The 22,535-nt window shown below is 39.3% G+C and overlaps 1 protein-coding gene across 1 annotated transcript; it reads left to right on the forward strand.

Annotated features, from left to right (window-relative positions):
- Nucleotides 1-2,778: 2,778 nt before the first annotated feature.
- LOC122672462 (RNA-directed DNA methylation 4-like) lies at nucleotides 2,779-22,525 on the forward strand. Its single transcript, XM_043869930.1, has 8 exons — nucleotides 2,779-2,917; nucleotides 3,040-3,120; nucleotides 3,659-3,759; nucleotides 8,779-8,894; nucleotides 8,994-9,112; nucleotides 21,726-21,807; nucleotides 21,930-22,000; nucleotides 22,083-22,525. Exons 1-8 carry the CDS (start codon nucleotides 2,803-2,805, stop codon nucleotides 22,322-22,324), a joined length of 927 nt encoding a protein of 308 aa, XP_043725865.1. The 5' UTR covers nucleotides 2,779-2,802; the 3' UTR covers nucleotides 22,325-22,525.
- Nucleotides 22,526-22,535: the final 10 nt, after the last annotated feature.

The following is a 22,535-nucleotide window of genomic DNA, read 5'->3' on the forward strand; positions in this document are numbered from 1 at the left end:
CTCAAATCGACTTGGATGCCTTGAAATCGGCATCTCCGTACAAAATCAGATAGGGGAGAATCAAAATCGACCAAATTCTTATCCTACCAAGGTTTGTAATATCCATCTCGGATCAGGAAAATTGCTCGGATCGGATTGGTATCGGCCAAGACCGATCCCAATCCCGACACTGATCCAATAAACCTGGACGGACTAGGGTAAAATGGTAATAAAATAATTTTTTATTTTTGAGTGAGTGATAGCAACGCTACCCCTCAAAACCTTAAACGCATACCCTTAATCCTAACCGTTGAATCTCTGAACTTTAATCTTAATTGTTAAAATATAATTTTAATTGTAGGGAAGCAGTTTTCTATACAGGAGTGTGGCCTACACAGCACTCCCATGTGTCTATCCTCTCCTCTTTAAAACAGGGGGGCAGAGATGTCTTTTCACATTAGAGGAGAGAGATAGACTCATAGGAGTATTGGCGTAGGCCACACTCCTGGACAGAGATCTTTTTCCCTTCTTATTATTACTTTTTTACCTCCACAGACGATTAGTTTTGAAGAGAAAACCCAATAAAACGTAGTATAGGATTTCTCACCGATGCCAGCGGATATCGAGAACTCTCTGCACAACTCACTCACTTCACTTAGGTATCGGTCTCTCTCTCTCTCTCTCTCTCTCACTCACTCACTTTAGGAGTAGGATTCATCAATCGTAAATTGAACAACCAGAAATCAGCAGTTCCAAAAGAAGAAAGCAGAGAGAGGAATCAAAGGTAAATCAGCCATGATCGGTTTTGAACTCTCTCAATTCCAAAGGGTTTTTCCTTATTCCATTGCTCCTTTGGATTATTCGTTCGATGGGTAACGGTTTCGCGAAGCTTAGCGTCTGTTTCTCCGGTGCTGGAGGAGCACCTCGTCGGAACGACTCAGTTGTAATGATATCAGAGCCTCTGGATGAAGGGCTTGGCCACTCTTTCTGCTACATTCGTCTCGATCCCTTCGACTTCTCTTCTTCTAAGGTTCATTCCAAGGAGACCACTACCCTCTGCTCCATCTTCGGTGCCTCTGTAAGTGCCAACACCTCAACCACTCTCTGCAGAAAAATGCACTCCAAGACATAAGTGGAAATGGGTATCAGCGAAGCTGCTTTCAGAAGGAACTCCAAATCCGAAGCAGAGATCTTTGTTTAGTCCAGACAATCCATGGCTATTGCTCAATAAGAAACGATGAAACAAAATGCCTTAAAAGGCCGTGAACGATGAAACCAAAGCCGTTAGCCAGTTTTTTCAAACTTTCTATTCAAAATGTTTGAAATAAGAAAAGGGTGAGTGGTAGCAAAGATTATCAACCCTCAGTGCTGGAGTAGCAAGCAACAGAGATTAAGAGGGTCACCGTCGAAGAAGAGAGACAGAGAGAATGGTAGGATCCCGATACATCGAAAAGGGTAACCGGCAGAAGCAGAGATGAAGAGTTTCACCGCCGGAGAAGAGAGAGAATGGTAGGATTTGGTAAAGTTGGTTCACCAATAGTGCCAGTTAAACGAAAAGGGGATGAACGGCTAAGATTTGCTTATTTGAATCAATGGTTTAGATGAATGGTGGTGCGTTTATAGGTGAGTTTAAGGATAGCGTTGCGACCCTTTTCCCTTTATTTTTTATTTCTTTTATAAAAAACAAGAATAAAACTATAAAGGATAAATTACACATCATCCCCTGGTTTTCAAACGAAACTCAAATCACCCTCTGTTTTTTTGAAAATACTCAAATTATCCCTATATTAGACCCCAATATGACAAATTAGTCCCTACCATTAGTTTTATGTTAAGTGATGATGTCAGCCAGTTAAATAAATTTAAATCCCTAAACTACCTTTGATATCCAAACATAGATTTTGAAGGATAGTATTATAAATTTAATTATAATGTTTTAGTATAAGGATAAAACAATCCTTTCACACCAATAACTAACAAGAGACTAACACCGTTAGTGTAGAAGGGAAGTATGAGTATTTTAAAAAATCAAGTGGTGATTTAAGTTTCGTTTGAAGATCAAGGGGTGACGTGTAATTTACTCAAATACGTCTTATTTGATTAATCCAAAACACCGATGTGATCTATCGATATCCAATCCCGATACTGAGATTACAAACCGTGAATCCTACCCAAGTGACAATATTACTGGCGGAGTTTCACAACCCCAATACCTCATCTTGCAGAAACAGAAGTATAGAACATAGAAACAGCAGAAAACGGAAACAAACCCGTACCAATCTCAACATTGTGGGTTCCAACTTCATTGGTTCCTCCTTGATGATTTGAACCTGTGAGACACAAGCGACTATCCGCCTGACCGATGCAAATAAGAGACAGAGAAGAACAAAAGCTAAATGGATTGAAATTGATAAACATTCAAAGATGGGCAAATGCTTAAAAGAGCTCAGAAATGTATTTATCGCCGGAGAAGAAACCCTTTTGTATGTAAATATGTAGAAGTACTGGTCTTTCGGTTGGAGCGCTCAAATTCTCCCGCTTAGACAATCCTTCTGGTTCAGACCTTCATAGTTCACACCGCAATCCTACTTTAATTTTCTTCTTTGGCACTTGATATTCGACCTTTTGTTGGAGGCAACTATTTCTGGTATTAGTTTCTCTCATATCCCATTTTCCCCCTCTTTTGTTGATTCTTTCAAAATTTTCCATGCATGAAAGCCTTACTGGCATCTTGATCATTTGATGTCATTACAAAACCCTTTAACCAAAAAAAAATGTCATTACAAAACCCCAATTTACATTGTTTCTGCAGGGGCTTTCACAATGGCTGATAGTGGGGAAAGCTCTTCTTCTCCTTCATCATCGAAGCCCATGAATGGAAAGCCAGTGGTTGTTCGGCTAAAAAGGAAAGCTTCCCAGTCGAGGGTTGACGGGCTTTGTGAGTTTGACTTCTCTAGTTCTCTCACTCCCCCCCCCCCCCACCGGGGGCGTTGTTCTCATTTGATGGTATTGAGTATTTTCACTATTTTTGGGTTATCTTTTCTTCCCTCTCCGTTATAGGGCTAGAGATAACTGAGAGGCCAGTCAAACGGCCTTTATTGGATTTTGGGAAGCTATCCATCTCTGGTTCGATTGGGAAAGGTGAGAGGAGGCACTAAGCTTTTTTTTTTATAGCTTTCTTCCTAATCTAGTTGAATTATGCTAGAACTAATGAAATTTACAGAAGCAATAGTTTGTTTCACTTTGTCTTTTTGAATGGGTATATGTAGTATGTTGGTGATTTATTAGGGCTTGTGTTCCCTAACCCCTACTTGATATGGTTTTTCTCTAGACTGTGTATAAAGCACTAACTGCATATGCAATGTTGCTAAAAATATTTGACATTTCATCTGTTTCATACTGTACTAGGCAAGTTCAAAATGAGTCAGATGATACAATCAGTGTAACTTTGTGTATCCTTAATTTAGTTATTGTATTTGAAAAACCGACTTTCCCTGTCATCCATTATATCTTTCTCAACTCTCGACATCTATAGAGATATACTTTTGTTCTTTAATCTATCAAATTTTGCATCTGCTACTTTACGGTCATACGGGTGAACTCTATTTCAAGCTAGCAATACTTATATGTTTATTTGTTTTATAATTTTATTTTCATTTTGATCATAATTTTTGTCTAGATGAATTGAAGACCAAAAAGATTTTTGTACAGCATGTGGAGACAGTTAGCAGTACTGAGGCTACAGTTGATATTTTGCATTCATTTGTGGTCGGTGTGATGGTCTCTTGATGATTATCTCTTCTATACTTCCCTTATTTATTGATCTACTCGTGAGTAGTGACTGCCAAAGACCAACTTAGATAATGTAACCTTTGTGGAAATCATTAGGGGGAAACTGGACAAGGCTTCCTCAGTGCCATCTCTGGGCTGCTGGGCTTAAAGTCAAATCCAGCCAGAGGGGCATGGCAACAGGCCACCTAAGTGTGTGCTAGCTCTATGATGGTATGACCCCAGCTAAGAAGGGTCCAAGTCTTCTGACAAACTGATAAAAATAGACCACTTTCCAGATGAGTCATGTTTGTCTCTCTATACTTAAGTGGAAATTGCTAAAGGTCATAACTTGATGTGAAATTGTTTTAAGTCATTTTATTTAGGACTATTACTGAACAATTCAGTAGTTCTTGTTTAGTGAATGGATGATTTTATTAGCTACAGGAAACTCTCTTCCCACTTTTCCCAATTTCTTTTTCTCTTAATAATTTTTGCTTTGCAACTTTGCAAAAAGAAAGAAACTGAAATTGAATAAGGTGCAATTGTCATCTTTTGTATTTTGGTAATATCATGGACTTACAATTTGAAAGTATCAAATCTATGGGACGGTTTTCCACTTTCAGGATAAGTGGGGAAGAGATGGAAATTTTGTGGAAACTTTAGGCCATGAGAAAAGTCAAAAGAGGCATGGTTGTACAGTCAGGATTTGAAAAAGTTGGGATTGGAAACTAGGTAGTCTAGGCTGCAGGTTGAAGGGTATTGGCATGTTGGTCAAGGTGTTGGGGTCAACTTTTCCATTTTTTGCAAACTTTTATGATTCTTCAAGAGAGTTTGTTCCTGCTGTTCTTATTATTGTATGGTATATTCTTAAACATTCTCTACTGATGTTTTGTGATGCTACTGTGGTGCTGTTTGATAAGCTGTGTTCAAAACTGGCCTATGAAAGAACTAAATTGTGGCTTATAATGTGGATTTACTAGATGGTCCATGCTACCATATTGGCGTCATATTTTTTATGCCTAGCATTGTTCAATCCCTCTGATTGTATGTTTTTGGATAAATATATCCATCTTGTTTTAATTTTTTTCGGTAGATAATTGTTGTTTGAGCTTAGTTTCCATGCTGAATAAATGCAATCAATCTTCTTCTCCGATTGCGTTTTCCTTTCTAATTAAGAGAAAGACATAAAATCCATTCCATTGCCATTGGATACCAACCCTTGTGCTCTTGTTGCTTGGTGCAAGAGGGTATGAGTAATGATATGCCAGTCCTGAGGGCCGTTAAAAGTAAATTTCAACCAGAGGTTTTGGTGAAACACTAATAGTTGCATTTTATGAGTTCTTTTTTGTTTAATCATTGTATCGAAAAAGCAATCGGCATACCTGATTGTATTACATTTTAACCAGCAAAATGCATGCATGCAAAAGTCCCTTCCAGTTAAAATTAATAAATTGGAGTGGGCATTCAGCAACATTTTCCAATGCTTCAAAACTGATGGATCCAAACAAGGTGATGAATTGAACCTTAGCTTACTGAAAACATTTTGTGGAATCACAACTTATTTCCATCATATCAATGATTGTCTTTTTTATTTGGAGCTGTTCATTGCTTGATCTTAAGGTTACTGGCATGGAGTGTTGAAAATAAAATCTGCATGGTTCTCTCTTTAATATTTGGTTAACCTTTTTCAACCTACATTGACATAGGATTTCTATTTTCTTAAAGTCAGGATTTAAATTTTCAGATGTTTCAACTAATACTTTTTTCCCTCCTGATCCTAATAAAAAGCGAGATCAATTGTTATCAAGGGCCAGGCAGAAGCATGAGGTATATTAACTGGTAAACTTAGTGCCTACTTATGTTCAGCGTTTTAAGTACTTGTCTCTTCTAGGCAACATTTTTCATGTTTATTTTGGAGAGGGTTTCTCTTGTGCTAGTTTTGTTACTTTTGTAGCACATCTGTTTTACTTGTATAGTACCAAACATTATGTTTTATGGTACAATAGATATATTGATATCAATATATCATATTTGAAGGGATTTTTTTTGGGGGGGGGGGTATTAAAAGGATTCTACTTGTTTGGTCCTAAAGGATAGATGGTTTTTATTCCTTGTGAGACATCCTTACCAGCTATTTGAAAACCTTTGAACATACCAGACAATACATACTTTACCTGTTTGACACTGTGCTTTCCATCTGAATCAAATCACTCCTCCATACTGGAGGATCCCAAGATCTCCGCTGAACATGGCCATGCCACCTCAAACGACTTTCTCAAAGCTTATCATGTATCGGAGCTACTCCCAACTCAGCTCTAATATGGTCATTCCTTACTTTATCCCTCCTAGTTTTGCCACACATCCATCTCAATATCCTCATCTCCGCTACACTTAATTTATCTTATGATGTTTCTTGACTGCCCAACATTCTGCACCATACATTGTAGCCTATCACATAGTACTCTGGATGCACCTCTCTACTTCATCCATCCTATTTTAATTCTCTGAGCAGCATCATCTTCTATATCACCTTCTTTATTTATGATTGAGCCTAGATACCAAAATAATCACTTTGTGGGATCTCCCTCTCATCGACATTCACCACCTCATTAACCGTCCCAGTGTAACTAAAGTTACACACCATGTATTCCATCTTTGTTCTACTTATCGTAAGACCTTTTGATTCCAAAGTTGATCTCCAACTCCAACTTGGTGTTAATCCTTGCTTTTGTTTCATCCACCAAGATAATATCATCAACAAATAGCATACACCAAGGAACCTCATCTTGTATGTTTCTGGTTAAATCATCCATGATAGGTGCAAACATTTAAGGGCTTAAGGCTGATCCTTCACGTAACCTAGTTGTAATTGGGAATTCACTACTTTGATCACTCACAGTTCTTATGCTTGTCACCACATCAGCATACATATCTTTAATTATGTTCATATATTTACTTGAAATCATTATATTCAGTATATGCTAGATTAACTCTCTAGGGACTCTGTCGTAGGCTTTTTCTAGGTCAATAAAGACCATATGGAGATCCTTCTTGCCCTGTCTATATCTTTCCATAAGCCTCCTAAGTAAGGAAAAGCTTCCATTGTGGATCTTCCTAGCATAAAACCGAATTGGTTCTCCGGTTGTAATTGTTTCATTTCTTAGGTGGGTTTCAATAACCCTCACCCATAATTTCATTGAATCACTCATTAGTTTTATGCCTTTGTAGTTATTGCAGCTCTAATATCACATTTATTTTTGTAAATCAGGACCCCAATACTTCTCCACTCATCTGGCATTTCTTGGTGCTCATAATCTTATTGAACAACTTGGTTAGCCAAGTTAAACCACAACTTCCTAAGCTTTTACACACTTCTATTGGGATCTCATCTGGGCCCGGTGCCTTGCCTACTTTCATCCTTCTAAAGGCTTTTTTCACTTCAGGCACCCTAGTTTTGCGTATATATATCTACGACAAATAGTGTCTTGAAACTCTTAATGAGTAATACAATCTTCCAAGGCACTAATATTCAAAATGACTTCATTTAATAGGCTGTAGAAATACTCTATCCATCTCTCCAGAATGTCCTCATCCCTTATTAGCACTCTCACATTATCACTTTTATTAAAAAAACTATTATTCTTTACTCAAATCATCTCTAGTTGATTGGGGGTGTATTACATAGATAACTACTTTTTAAAATTCCGAATTTGACTTATAAAGAATTCCTAATCACACTACACATTCAATAAAATGAATAAACTCAAAACAGAACTCTATCTAGCCATTAAATATTTTTTTAATCTAACTACACTTGACTACTAATCCAATGTACTAACTTTATCCCCACTTTATGAGTTTATAAATTAGGCTCATTTCAATGAAACCTGACAAAAATAAAAGGTCTAACCTATAATGTAACTACCCAAAGGTCAATTTCATCCTATTGGATTGCCACCAACCCCTTATGGGCCTCCCAAGCTTGTGCGTAGGCCTCCATACGGGATTAATGTTGAATGCAACTGCATCAATTCCTCCCGGTGTTGAGAAAAACTTGCCTTGAGTTTTTAAGAAGGGCAGAATAGAAGAACTCAGGAGAATGTCTCATGCTTCGCACCAGTATTATGAATCAAGTTTAGAAGATTAATTGTTGATGGCATATCCTCGTCTTGAAATATATGGGGAATAACCACCTCAATATGTAGAACATTCATCGTCATAGTAGAGTCTGTTGTTGCTTCACCCATATTGACCAACTCGTTCCCCTTTACCATTACTTATTGTCCCACATCAGAACCAATTGATGCTATATGAAAATCAGATTATGCATCTCAGATGCAAGCAGGCCCCATGGTCAAATCTATGTTCAGATCTGAGATAAAGGAAGGGACTCCGTTGTTAAGGTAAAAAAATCAGATCGATAGAAGGGGAGGAAAAAGAGTTGAGATCGATCTGCTTGGGATGAAGAAGAGGAGAAGAAATCAGGTCTGGGATACCAATATTATATGCATTGCTCAACAGTACCAAAACTCTTAAAAAAACTCATTCTTTACTCAAATCATCTCTAATTGATGGGGGTGTATTATATATATAATGTTCTAAAATTCCTCAATTAACTCATAAAAGGACTCCTAATCACACCCACACTTAATTAAGTAAATAAACTCAAAATAAACTCTATCTAGCCATAAAGTATTTTAATCTAACTCGAACACTTTAACTAGAATCCTGTGTAATAACTTTATAATTTATAAATTAGGCCCATTACAATGAAACAAAAAATAAATAATAAAAAGGCAACCTATAATGTGACTACTCAAAGGTCAATTTCAGCCCATTGGACTGCCACTAGCACCTTATGGGCCTCCCAATCTTGCGCATACTGGTTTTCTTGCTCTGGTTTTGTAACAATTAAAAATGCCGAGTATTTTCCTTTTCTTAATTTCTTTCTTGCTCAAGGATATGGACAGTTGCTAAATTAATTTTAATTGAATGCTTTCAGTAATTAAAATCTTTTGTTCTTGTCAGGTTCTTGCCAAAAATGCTCGCTTTGAACAAATATGGAAGAGCCTGAAAGAAAACAAAGAGACCGTACTTGATGATTCACTACGAGAAATATGTCATCTCTATGATGCATGTTGTTCGTGTTGAGGCAGAAGAACGGGTGAAAGTTGAGCTAGTTTGTATAATTTCTGTATACACTATTCTATTTGTTGCAATGATTTATTTCTTGTTTGATGCAGGGATACCACTTTGGAGGATAACATAACTTTGTGTAATTATTTGCCTCTAATAAGAGAGTTCCTTCCTAATGCTATAGCAGAAATCAAATCTGATATTCAAGCTTACATGTCCAAACAAGGTACTTGTCCTGTTATTTCTACCTTTAAGGATAAGATTTTAACTTTGTATATGTTTGTCTTAGCATACCTTTTCAAGCAATTGGTGTTGAACTGCCCCAAAAGGTTATAGGGATGACCATATGAGTAAATCTTCAGAAGTGTCTATATCAACTAATATGTTATGTAGGACAATGGATGATAAGCCCTGATACAAGCAGGGATCCAAAGACGGTCAAAAAGCCTGTAGGTGATGGGCCCAATTAACAGAACAGAAGACTCAGGCTTCCTAGGGAATCTGATTGGACCAAATTGTAGTTCTGGTCAGATTTCAGATAACAGAACTGAGTATGAATGTCTGTGATTGAAATATGTAGCAGCAACCCAGAAGGTTAAAGAAGAAACAGAAACAGAAACATAAATAGAGAAGAAAAAGTGGAGAGGCCAATGGAAAAGAAAGTGGGAACAAAGGATTCGATGGAAGAAAAGAAGGGAAGAAACAGAAGGAACAGAAAATAAATCTAAGAAACGAATACTACCAGCAGACATTGGTTTGAAGTAGATCAAATGGCTGGATTTGTCTGCAGCATGTTAATTTCTATTTCTGGGATCTACTTTCTATTTTCAAGACCTGTTCATTTCTCTGTATCAGACCATCAGAATCATTTGAGATTTGGAAATCCAACACCCCTCCACCAGGGCCAAAACATGATGGGAGTTTTGAGGCCCATCAGGTGGCTATAGATGCTGATCTGGAGTTCTTGAAGTTCTTGAGTTTTACTCTCAGGTTTATGCTCTGCGCAAGGCCTTGTTGGGCTGCTGTTGGTATACGCTTTGACTGAGTTTTTTATGTAATATTGTCTCATATTATTTAGGGGTTGAGGGGTATTTTATGCTACTGTTAGGTAGTAGTTCATATACTGTTATTAAAGTTTGAAGTCGGTGTTGGGAAGAGGAACAAAGAGGATGCTAGACTTTGCGGTAGCTTATGATCTTTCCATTGTGAACACTCTCTTTGAAAAAAGAGAGGAGCACTTAGTTACCTATAAAAGTGGGAATCATACCAGCCAAATGGGCTTCTTCCTAACAAGAAGGGCAGACAGATTGGTGTGTAAGAACAGTAAGGTTTTCCTTGGGGAGAGCCTCTAACCACCCAACATAGACTGGTGGCCCTGGATATGTGCCTCAATGCACAGACGTGTAGGAGGGAGCCTAAATACCCTAAGATAAGGTGGTGGAGATTAAAAGGAGAGTCCCTAAGGACTTTACTGATAATGTGATCAAACAAGTAAAGTGGGACTTTGAAGGAGACACCAATGCGATGTAGAATGAGATGATTACTTGTATTAAGAGGATCGTCAAAGATGTGTTAAGGGAAGCGAAGGGTATTCATCAGGCCCCTCGAGAGACTTGGTGGTGGAACGATGAGGTTCATGCAGCCATTAAGACCAAAAAAGATTGTTTTAAGACATGGCAAAGGTCTAAAGAAATAGAGGATAAAAAAGGGTATAATGATGCCAGAAACGAAGCTAGAAAGATTGTGGGTAGGGCTTAGGTGAAGAAATATGAGGATCTCTATATTAACCTAAACACAAAAAGGGGAAAAAGCTATATATAAGATAGCTAAGATGAGAGATAGGAAGAGTAGAGATTTCGATTAGGTGAGGTGTATCAAGGGTGATGATGAAAGAGTATTGATACGAGATGGGATGAGTATGTTTGTGACCTACTAAATGGAGATAGATTGAGGAGAAATGACCCAGAGGAGTACATTTTTCAACAAAACACCACACGTCATAGATATGCACGAAAGGTTAGTGTGGCTGAAGTTAAAGAAACCTTAAGAAAGATGAAAGCAGGGAAGGCACCAGACCCAGATGAGATTCCAATAGAAGTGTGGAAAACCCTAGGAGGTTGTGGGGTATGTTGGTTGACCAATATGTTTAACATGATTATGAACATAAAGAAGATTCCAGATGAAGGGAGGAGAAGCATTGTAGTCTCGATTTACAAAAATAAAGGTGATATCCAAAGGTGCAATAACTATAGATCATAAAGCTAATGAGTCACACTATGAAACTTTGGGAGAGTGTTATTGAAGCCTGTTTGAGAATATATGAGGCTTTATGGCAGATAGATCCACTACATAAGCTATCTACTTATTTAGGAGGCTCATGGAAAGATATAGAGAGAGCAAGAAGGATCTCCATATGGTCTTTATTGACTTGGAAAAAGCCTATGACCGAGTCCCTAGAGACTTAATCCGGCATGTTAGAGTGAAGAGAGGGGTATCGAGTAAATATGTGGATGTAATTAAAGATATGTATGAGGGCGTGGTAACTATTCTGAGATCTGCGGGAGGTGAGGGCAATGAATTCTCAATTACGATTAGGTTACATCAGAGATCAACCTTAAGCCTTATCTATTTGCGCTTATCATGGACGATCTAACCAATTGCATTCAAGATGAGGTGCCGTGGTGTATACTCTTTGCCGATGATATCGTTTTGGTGGATGAGACAAAAGCAGGGATTAACACTAAGTTAGAGCTATGGAGATCAATCTTGGAAACAAGAGGCTTTAAGTTAGTAGAACAAAGGCAGGGTATTTGATGTGTAATTTTAGTTATACTATAATGGATACAGACATGGTGTGAATTGAAGAAAGAGAGCTACCACAAATTGACTATTTTAGATATTTGGGGTCAATCATAAATAAAGAAGGTGACATCGAGGATGATGTGTCACTGAGAATTAAAGTGGGATGGATGAAATGGAGAGGTGCGTCTAGAGTGTTGTACGACCGGCTATGATGTATGGGGCAGAATGTTGGGCATTTAAGAAGTGTCATATTGAGAAGCTACGAGTGTCAGAGATGAGGATGTTAAGATGGATGTGCGAAAAAATTAGGAAGGATAAAATAAGGAATGAACGTATTAGAGCTGACTTTGGGAGTTGCCCCAATCAATGACAAGCTCCAAGAGAGTCGTTTGAGGTGATATGGGCATGTTCAACAGAGGCCTAGGGACGCCCTAGTAAGGAGGAGTGATATAATCCCAATTAAAGGAACTAAAAGAGCTAGGGGCAGGCCTACAATTACCAAAGAAGAAGTTGTGAGGAAGGACATGCATAGTCTAGGTCTTGTCCAAGTATGACCTCGGATAGAGCCTACTGGGGGGCAAGGATCCGTGTAGCAGACTCCATTTAGCTGAGATTCTCTTGACTTGTTGGACTGTGCTCTTTCCTCTTACTTTCTTCTTTCATCTCGCATTTTTCTTATTATTTTCCATCTTTTATTTGTCATTTTCCATATTTCCGTTTCTCATCTAATTTCCCATCCCTCTTTTCCCATCTCTTCATTCCCCTTTTTTGCAAACCTCAGTTTTCCCTACCTTGTTTTTTTTTTGTATCGATGTAGCCTACCCCATTTAGTTGCGATAAGTTTGAGTTTGTTGTTGTTGTTGTTGAAGTCAGTGTTTGTTTTGGGGCACAATTGTGATCCTATCTGGGGATAGGGTAGTTCATACCTAGCCTTACATTAGTAGAACTCTTAAAATCTGACTCCTACTGTGACTGGAACTTGTTTAATCCTAATACAACTTGAACCACCGCTGACCAATAATAGATTGGAAAGAACATTATTTGATTCCTCAAGTCACAAGGAAAATTACTACTATAAAATACTAATAAATGGAATAAAAAAACCCTTCCAAACTCCTAATGCTACTTGGAAAAGGCTTAAAATCCAAAAATAGAATTTGTGTACCCCCTTGGACTAAATGTTGGGGTTTATAATTGAGCCCACTACGATAAAAAAAAAAACATTTGAAAAAAGCCAGCCCCATAACCATAAAACGTCAAAACCTTCAGTGTGCTTAATGTGTGATTGCATTTGACGTGTTGGGGGGGGGCTTGACTTTGGAATTTACAGCTGAGAATGGTGTGTAAGGAGAGAAGAGAAATTAAAGAAAAGATAAATAGAATGAAGCTCAAGAAAACAAAGTCTTAGGAGAGTACAACCATGGTGAATGCTCAAGAAGAGTTCCACCCCCCCCCCCCCCAAAAAAAAAGAACTGAAGGGCCCGGTATAGGCTTAATTTCTTTGACAGAAATCAGTTCTTGATCTATGGGGCTCTGTCTGGTTGGATCTTAGATGGATGCTGAGGGGAACTGTGAGTAAGTGCAACAAGTATTTTGCATTTTCCTTATTTTTTGAGTTTGATTGAATGGAACTTTTCCTTCACTTTCCAGATTGTGAACATTTTTTTTTATTACTTATCCATTTTCATTTTCCTTACATAATCAATGGGAAATCCTTCATTTTTTCATACAACAAAACACCTTTGAGAACTGAAGGGTCCGGTAGGTATAAGATTCATTTCTTTCTCCTCATCTTTTCTCAATTTCCTTTGCCTTCCCTTCATAGTTATCATGGCGTCCAGATTCCTTGGTCGCTGTGGACGCCTTGGGAGCCATGGCAGTGTCGCCTTGTGTTTTTACCCTCTAAAATGTCATGGTCGCCTTCCCGCCTTGATAACTATGCTTCCCATCCAACCAAATGGAGCCTTAGAGTAATAGGGCCCACAAGAGAAGGTATTTTATATTTTAGTTCTTCAATCAATCAAGAAACTCATAAACATAATAATTACTAAATTATTGAAAGAAAACATTAATCTGATCAAGAGACTGATAGACATGGTATAGAATAGATTAAGACTCAAAAGAGTGGTTCTCATATTCATGGACCAAGAAAAGGATCTATAAACAACAAAGAGTTAGTATATGAACTATTAACCAAGAATTGTATATAAAGATTCGGGTATCTGATCAAGAATTAGAATCTAATCATGAACTGGAATGCTGTGAATTAACACTCCTAGGGCTGAAAGCCTGTGAACAAATCCAATGCCCCATCCATTGTTCTTTTCACCATGATCAGCAACCTTTTCTCACAGAAAATCTTTGTGACGAGAACTAAATATCAATCCACTGGTTCTCTGTTCACTATTTCATGTCCAATCAGAAGTCTTTCCTCTTCTATAATATCATCCAAAGCTTCTAGTGGATAATCCACTGAAAGCTTGTGAACAAATCCAAGGCCCCATCCATTGATCTTTTTTTTTCCTCACTCAAGTTCAAGCCAATATCTGTGTTCTAAGATGAGAACATCAAGATTGGCTCCTATATCCAATCGTATTACAGAGAGTGCAACTTAAGAAAACTCAAATAGAAGAACATTAAAAGAAAAGAAAAGCAAATTAAAGGTCTCACAGTGGGAGAAAACCCACCAGGAAGACGAAACAGTCAGTCTGAGGAAGAAAGCTCTCAGATGGAAAAGGGGTGCACACTCGAGTAGATAACCCTTGATCTTGATATTTCTGCAGCCAATTTATGTCCTAGTTGTGCACTTTTGTCAAGTCATCCCCTTACTCCATAAATTATGAGTTAACTGTTTACTTAGCAGGCCTAGTGGGTGTCTTGGTGCAGAGATTCTAGATGAGTTAGATTTTAGGTTGAGAAGGTAAGAAGACAGAAGGAAGAAGTTGGAGGAGGAAGAGATGGCAAGAGAAGAGAGAAGAGAGAAGAGAATATTTTAGGTTGTAATCGTTGTAATCGATTGTGTTGGAGAGGCTTCTCTATACACCTATATTAATTCAATCATAACAAATAGTGAATTACATCTACCTCCCTAGGGAGGTACAAGGGAAATAAAGAAGAAAAAACAGTATTACATAATAAGGTAACTAGTAATGGGACTAGTTCCTAAACTACCCCTATTACACGACTTCTAACACTCCCCCTCAATCTGGAGAATATATATCATGCATTCCCAGCTTGCTTAGGAAAGAACTAAACTGAGGAGAGCCAAGAGCCTTGGTGAAGATATCTGCCAACTGATCACCAGTCTTCACAAAAGGAGTACAAATACAGCCAGAGTCTATCTTCTCCTTGACGAAATGCCTATCAACCTCAATGTGCTTAGTCCGGTCATATTAAACAGGGTTGTGAGCAATACTGATGGCAGCCTTATTCTCACAGTACAGTCTCATGGGTCCTTCAGTGTCGAGTCCCAGTTCCTGAACAAGTCTTTTTAGCCAGATGAGCTCACACACTCCATGTGCCATAGCTCTAAATTCTACCTCGGCATTAGATCTGGCCACAACATGCTGTTTCTTACTCCTCCATGTGACTGAGTTACCTCCCACAAAGGTACAATAGCCGGAGGTAGATCTCCTGTCTGTAATGGAACCAGCCCAATCGGCATCTGTGAAACCTTCCACTCTGAAGTGGTTGTGCTTTGCATACAACAGTCCTTTCCCTGGAGAGGACTTCAAATACCTTAGAATGCGATACACAACATCCAAATGGCCACTCTTGGGAGCATGCATGAATTGGCTAACAACTCCCACTGCATAAGAGATATCTGGCAAAGTTTTAGAGAGATAGATAAGCTTCCCCACTAGCCTTTGATACTTCCCCGCATCAACAAGAGAAGGACCACAGTCCTCTCCTAGTTTGTGATTCTGCTCAATAGGAGAGTTTGCTGGTTTGCAGCCTAACATCCCTGTCTCTGTCAACAAGTCAAGAATAAACCTCCTCTGACATATGTTGATTCCTTTCTTGGTCCTTGATACTTCTAGTCCTAAGAAGTACTTCAAGGGACCCAGATCTTTGATCTCAAATTGTTGTGCCAAGTAGCTCTTCAATTTACCTATCTCAGCTGTATCATCTCCGATGACCACGATATCATCAACATAGACAATGAGAGCTGTGATAGTACCATTACTCCGCTTGGTAAAGAGAGTATGATTAGCTTGGCTCTGGGAATATCCATTCTTTAGAATAGCCTGTCGGAAGCACTCAACCCATGCCTTAGGTGACTGTTTGAGACCATATAGAGCCTTCATAAGGAGGCACACTTTCCCTTCAGCTGAAGGTATCTTGAAGCCTGGTGGAGTTTGCATGTACACTTCCTCTTCCAAATCACCATGAAGGAAGGCATTCTTCACATCCAACTGATATAAAGGCCAATCTTTATTGGCAGCCAAAGATAAAAGAACTCTTGTTGAGTTATGCTTGGCCACAAGGGCAAATGTCTCCTGGTAGTCAATTCTATAGACTTGACTATACCCCTTGGCCACCAACCTTGTTTTGTATCTCTCAATACTGCCATCAGATTTATACTTGATTGTGTAGACCCATCTGCATCCAACTGGGACACGTCCCTTGGGAAGATCTACAAGTTGCCAAGTACCATTCTTCTCAAGTGTTATCATCTCCTCAGACATGGCTTGTCTCTACTTTGGGTTAGACATAGCATCAATGACATTCTTGGGAATGGAAGCAGTAGAGAGAGTAGTGGCAAGGCCTGTAGGAGAAATTGCATCATAGAAAACAAACTGGGATATAGGATTAGTACAAGTTCTTTTCCCTTTCCTAATAGCAATAGGAAGGTCCAAATCAGATGGAGGAGAAGAAATGTCACCTGATTAAGAAGAATGAATCTCAGGATGTGGATCTGGATCTGAAGAGGACTCTTGGTAGGTATTCTTTCTTGTATTATGCAAGCCTTCACCTTTTTGGTATGTAATGTGGTAATCCTTCTCCTTACCAGAACCACTTTCAACAACCAAATCTGTATTCCCCCCTGGTTGATCATTAACCTCAACCACATCTACAGTCCTGTGTTTTCCAATGTCAAGCATAAAAGGAGATGTGGGTAAAGGAGAAAGGAAGAAATCATCAGTAGCATGTTCACGCCCACAATTCTCCCCCTGAAGAGGATGCTGAGAAGGGACAAAGAAAGGGACAGACTCAAGAAAGGTAACATCCTTAGAAATGATACATCGGCGGGAAGAAGGATGATAACACTTGTACCCCTTGGTAGTAGAAGAGTACCCAAGGAAGAGACACTTGAGAGCTTTGGGGTCAAGTTTAGTGCGAGCAGATTTGTTAACATGCACATAACAAACACAGCCAAAGACTCTAGGAGGAAGAGAAAAAACAGAGGCCTTGGGAGATAAGATGTCCAAGGGAGATTTGAAATTAAGAAGCTTGGTAGGCATACGATTGATGAGAAAGGAGGCAGTGAGAAGAGCCGCAGACCAGAAGGTCTTGGGGACATGCATGCCAAACAAGAGACTACGGGTAACATCTAGGAGGTGGCGATTTTTTCTCTTAGCAACCCCATTTTGTTGGGGCGTGTCAACACACGCTAGCTGATGGATAATGCCATGAGTAATAAAGAAGGTTTGAAGGCCACCAAACATATACTCCCCTCTTTTATCAGATCGTACAATTTTGATGCGGGTCTCAAATTGAGTAAGAATCATTTGGTAAAAATTCTGAAAGGCATCACACACATCACTCTTATGCTTCAAAAGCACAGTCCATATGGCATGGGAAAAATCATTAACAAATGACACAAAGTAACGATAGCCAAATAAAGTAGTAGGGGAAGGACCCCAAACATCAGTATGCACAATATGAAAAGGAGCAACAGTTCTATTACCATGATAAGGATATGAAGACCGACAATGTTTGGCAAACATACATGGTTCACATTGAAAAACATGAGAAGAGGCAATAGAAGAAAATAAGTGAGGCAATTGTTTCCTCATTACAACAAAAGATGGATGGCCAAGACGACGATGCCATAACATAACAGAATCCACAGAACTACTATCATTACGGTCACACACATAGGAATGAGCTGTGGGCAAAAACGGATCAAAAAAATAGAGGCCTTGCTCCTCACGTCCACTACCAATAATCCTCTTCGCCACCAAATCCTGAAAAAGACAGTGAGAAAGAAAAAATGTGACACAACAGTTGAGAGATTTAGTCAGATGACTCACAGATAAAAAATTCAGTGTAAGGTTAGGGACATGAAGAACAGAAGAGAGGGAAATAGATGATGTCACAAAGATATTACCCTTACCAGATATGGAGGAAAGGGAGCCATCAACTACCCTAACCTTGTCCTTACCAGAGCAAATGGTATAGGAATCATAATAATGAGATGTACCAGTCATGTGGTCTGTGGCACCCGAGTCAATGACCCAAGACTAGGTAGCAGTAGAAGCTGAGGTGGAGACCTGCAAAGCTGAGGATGATGAGGATCCAGCCATACTAGATGTAGAAGATGTGCTCAACTGTGACACAACTCTGCGAACCACTGCATCCATGAAGGTGGAGTCATCCTGTGGGGCATCAGCATCAGTCGCTACCGCGGAATGAGCTCGAGCTCCCCCTCTACGGCCACGCATGCTAGGAGGACGACCATGGAGAGACCAACACCTATCCTTGGTGTGTCCAGTGCGTCCACAATGATCACATTTAAATCTATCTCGCCCAACTCCACTGGCACCAACTGTCTCTACAGTATTGACTTCCTCACGGTTAGGCCCTGGGCCTCTACCACCTCCACGGGTGTCTCGAACAGAACTGGAATTGAGGGCTGACCTCTCAGATGATGCTGGTGGTGGTGCCATAGTAAGCCGCCTGGTCTCTTCACTCTGTAAGTAACTACAGACTTCACTGAGAAAGGGAAGGGGGGACCGGCCTAACAGCTGGAGTCTAACTGGCTCATAGTCAAGGTTCAAACCACCAAGTAAAGAGTAGACATGCTCCTTTTCAAGAGTCAGATACACTTTTGCTTCATCCTCTGGGTTGGTCAAATGAAGGTCCCTATAGTGATCATACTCCTCCACAAGACTAAGGAACGCACTGTAGTACTCAGAAATAGTACTGTCGCCCTATTTCAATGAGTGAATTTTTTATGGAGCTGATAGACCTTGGCAGTGTCACCTACTTTGTCAAAGGCCACAGAAACACTATCCCAAATGGTTTTGGCAGTTTCCTTCCTTATAAACCTTCTCCCAATCTCGGGCTTCATGGAGAAAATCAACCATGTCATAACTGTAGAATTTTCAGTCTCCCATTTATCAAAAGTAGGTGAACCAGCTGTGGGAGCCTTAATAGCACCTGTGATATATCCAAGTTTTCCCCTACTCCTAAGGGAAAGTCTCACAGAATGTGACCAATCTAGGTAATTAGTACCATCAAGCTTCACAAAGGAAATCTGTTAGTGAGTACTCTCATAAGCCAACTGAGTGACAACAGTAGGGGGCTGTGAATCAGCAGTACCAAGCACAGATGTATCCGAATCAGGCATGATGGAAGGGATTTGACAATAAACAAGAACACCAAAGACAAGTGGGGAGTACACACTCAACCCAAACAGGCAAGAAGTCCAATACGCAGCCTAGGATAGCACACTGCCGAAGCAATCCTAGCAGCAAATCTCTTAGAGGACTTAAATCAAGCACTTCTAGTGCATTTCAACATCAGTCCAGCAGGCAGTCCCTGATAATACTGTACCACAAAGCTTGCAAGGAGTAGTATCAACTTCAAACAAGAGGAAAGGTCTCACAAAGGCTGTGCATACACATCCCTCAACCAAGAGCATCAAACTGCAGCTCAAATGCAAGGAAAAAAAGGCTAAACACTCTCAAGTTTACTTGGGCAGAACAGAGGATCCCACAAAAGAAACAAATCTGCTAATATGGCTTCTTCAATCAGCAAGGAAGAACATAGCCATCATAATAGGTGTCCTAGGGCAATGCAAATGAACCAGACCAAGACACAAAAGCAATCCAAGAAAAGGGAAGAGAAAACCAGCAACCTGAACCTGGCGGAACTAGTAGCAGCAGCTGTGTGAGATCCAAATCTTCAAAAGAGCTTCAAAACAACTCAAATAGATCCTTCAATCGTCAAAAGAGGCTAGAATGAGCCTATTCCATACTCTTTAAGCAAAGCTGTACACAGGAATCTCCTATTTGGAATCCTTAGACACAAAGGATTTCAAAGAGAAGAGAAAGAATGGAAACAGGGACTGAACACGACTCTCAAACCTTGAGCCTGCTCTGATACCAAGTTAGATTTTAGGTTGAGAAGGTAAGAAGAGAGAAGGAAGAAGTTGGAGGAGGAAGAAGATGGCAAGAGAAGAGAGAAGAGAGAAGAGAATATTTTAGGTTGTAATCGTTGTAATCTATTGTGTTGGAGAGGCTTCTCCATACACCTATATTAATTCAGTCATAACAAATAGAGAATTACATCCAACTCCCTAGGGAGGTACAAGGGAAATAAAGAAGAAAAAACAGTATTACATAATAAGGTAACTAGTAATGGGACTAGTTCCTACACTACCCCTATTACACGACTTCTAACACCTCCGAATTACCATGATCTCCCTTCCATGGGTCTTCCTGTCAGTGTTACATTTCTTGTTTTTATTTGTTGCTAAGTAGTTATTGGTGAATATTTGTTGCCAAATGTACAGCTGGTTTTCCAAGGGGATAGTTCAGTTGGCAAGGACCAATACCTCACAATTAAGAGGTCATTTATTCAAGTCTCCTTGGGACCTAACTTTAAAAAAAAAAAAGAGTAATATTCAGTTGGCATTCCATTAGATCAGAATTTTTATTAATATGTTAAAATAATTATGTTATTGACAAAATAATTGTTAGGTGAAAACCTTACCTAATAGCCCTGTCATGGAAACCTTCTCATGACAGTCAACTTTTTTGGCCACATGGAGGTTGTTCTTAGCGGTTGGATGGCTTTCAGACTTTCCCACCTTGTGGATTTGCCATATGTCAAATTTGGGGTTTTTTCTCATGATGGTCCACTACTTTTGGGACATGTGGAGGTTGGATCTTAGGGAGTGGGGTGTGTGGACGGCTTTCTACCTGTGTATTAGCTACATGTCAAATTTGGGGTCCCTTTTCCACATATCTAATTTTTCCTAATTTTTCTATGGTTGAGCCAAAATTTCCTAAGTTAAATTTTCAACCAGTTTTTGGAGCTTTATCTAGCTTCTTATCTTGTGTTGCTTATGGTGTTGCTTTGTGGCAGCTGTCGTTTTTCTTTGTTGTTTCTTTTGTTTTCTATGTTGTCTCGTAGGATTTTTTTTAAAAAAAAATAAAGTGGTTTCTTATCAGCCAACCTTTTGTTTATTTTTGTATCTCCACATGGAAATTTGGTTTGTACCGAGCTTAACAGGCTGATAGATGGTAACGTGGGTAACTGGTCCATGAAATTTGAGCACCAATGAATTGCCACGTGGCAGAAACTTGTCTTGAGGAGCTTCTCATGATGTTCCATCCAAGAGGGCTTTGCTCTAAATGTTGTGAGGGAGAAATCAACTACCATATTATTTTGGATCATCACACTATTATATTATTGTAGTTGAAGTGCTTTTACTCGTTAATGGATGCTAGTTTATGGATCTCATTTTTATCTGTGCCTTTCCAATATGTCCATCAAATAAGTAATTGAAAGCCTTGTACAGACTCTCTATTTTTATCTAGGAGCATCTTGTGCTTTTTTGTTTTTTTTGACTCTAGGAGCAGTGGCGGGAGCCTCGTGCACCGGATATGCCCTTTTTTATGTTTTTTTGTTGCTCAAGACTTTAATATGGTGAACTGGTGATGTATAATATCTCTTTCGACATGGCAGCTTGGAGGACTATGGATCTATCCCCTTCCCCCTGCTTTCTTCAATTATTAGATTCCTTGACTTTCGATGCTTTCAGTGAATGGTGTTTCATGGCATCCTCTTTATATGTTTTGCAGCATCAACAGATAGCTACGTATATGACTTGTACACTGTGTACGATAATCTGGATGCAACTGATTTCTCAGATGCATATCCTCTGTAAGAGATTTTCAAATTGTTGTTCCACTCCCCCCCCCCCCTCCTAAAAAAAAAAAAAAAAGCTCTTTTTCTTTTCACTTGTGATTATATCTTCTCAAAATGAATCCTTGCTGTTGGTCCAGGGTTCAAGTTGATGAGGAGGATTTCTACGATGGCCAAAGTCATTCTGAGTATGAAAGTGATGATTCAAATGGTACACTTCATTTGTTTGATTTCTTATTCTAAATACAGCCAAGATGCTCTCTCTTGATTTTCGAATCTGCTTTGAAATTCAGCTGAAGATAATCCATTGAATGATTATCCCGATGAGGAGACATCTGAAGAGGATGAAGTCCATTCCCATAGTGAAGCGGAAGAAGGTGAAAGCAGTGTCTCGAGTAATCAATCTGAGCATCAGTCGGAAGATGCAGGTGCATTATATGAGGAAGAAGTTTTTGTTGATGATGAGCTTGGTGTTATCGTCAGTTATGAAGATGATGAATATGATGATGAAGACTGGAGGTCAGAGTATCATTGAGGTTCATCTCTAGCGGTATCCATACTTTCACGTGGTCAAGAACATCCATAGTTCGTGTGTGAACATTGTTCATCCTTTGGATGTTACATCCCTGATGGATCTATGTTTTGTTGCCTTGAGGAAACAGTTGAATGTAGTGCCAATGGTATATTGTGGTAAAGGAATACAGAACCCCCTCTACAAAACCTTTATCTTCGGCCATACTTATTCC

Source organism: Telopea speciosissima, chromosome 8 (assembly GCF_018873765.1).
Source record: "Telopea speciosissima isolate NSW1024214 ecotype Mountain lineage chromosome 8, Tspe_v1, whole genome shotgun sequence".
In the NCBI taxonomy this organism is placed as follows: Eukaryota; Viridiplantae; Streptophyta; class Magnoliopsida; order Proteales; family Proteaceae; genus Telopea; species Telopea speciosissima.

What these genes read in the sequence shown, in the direction of transcription:
- LOC122672462 (XM_043869930.1), top strand. Translation starts at nt 2,803, where the DNA reads ATGGCTGATAGTGGGGAAAGCTCTTCTTCTCCTTCATCATCGAAGCCC. An exon ending in CTCTATGATGCATGTTGTTC is followed by an intron (nt 8,895 to 8,993) that starts GTGTTGAGGCAG and finishes TGTTTGATGCAG; the next exon opens with GGATACCACTTTGGAGGATA. An exon ending in TTCTCAGATGCATATCCTCT is followed by an intron (nt 21,808 to 21,929) that starts GTAAGAGATTTT and finishes CTGTTGGTCCAG; the next exon opens with GGTTCAAGTTGATGAGGAGG.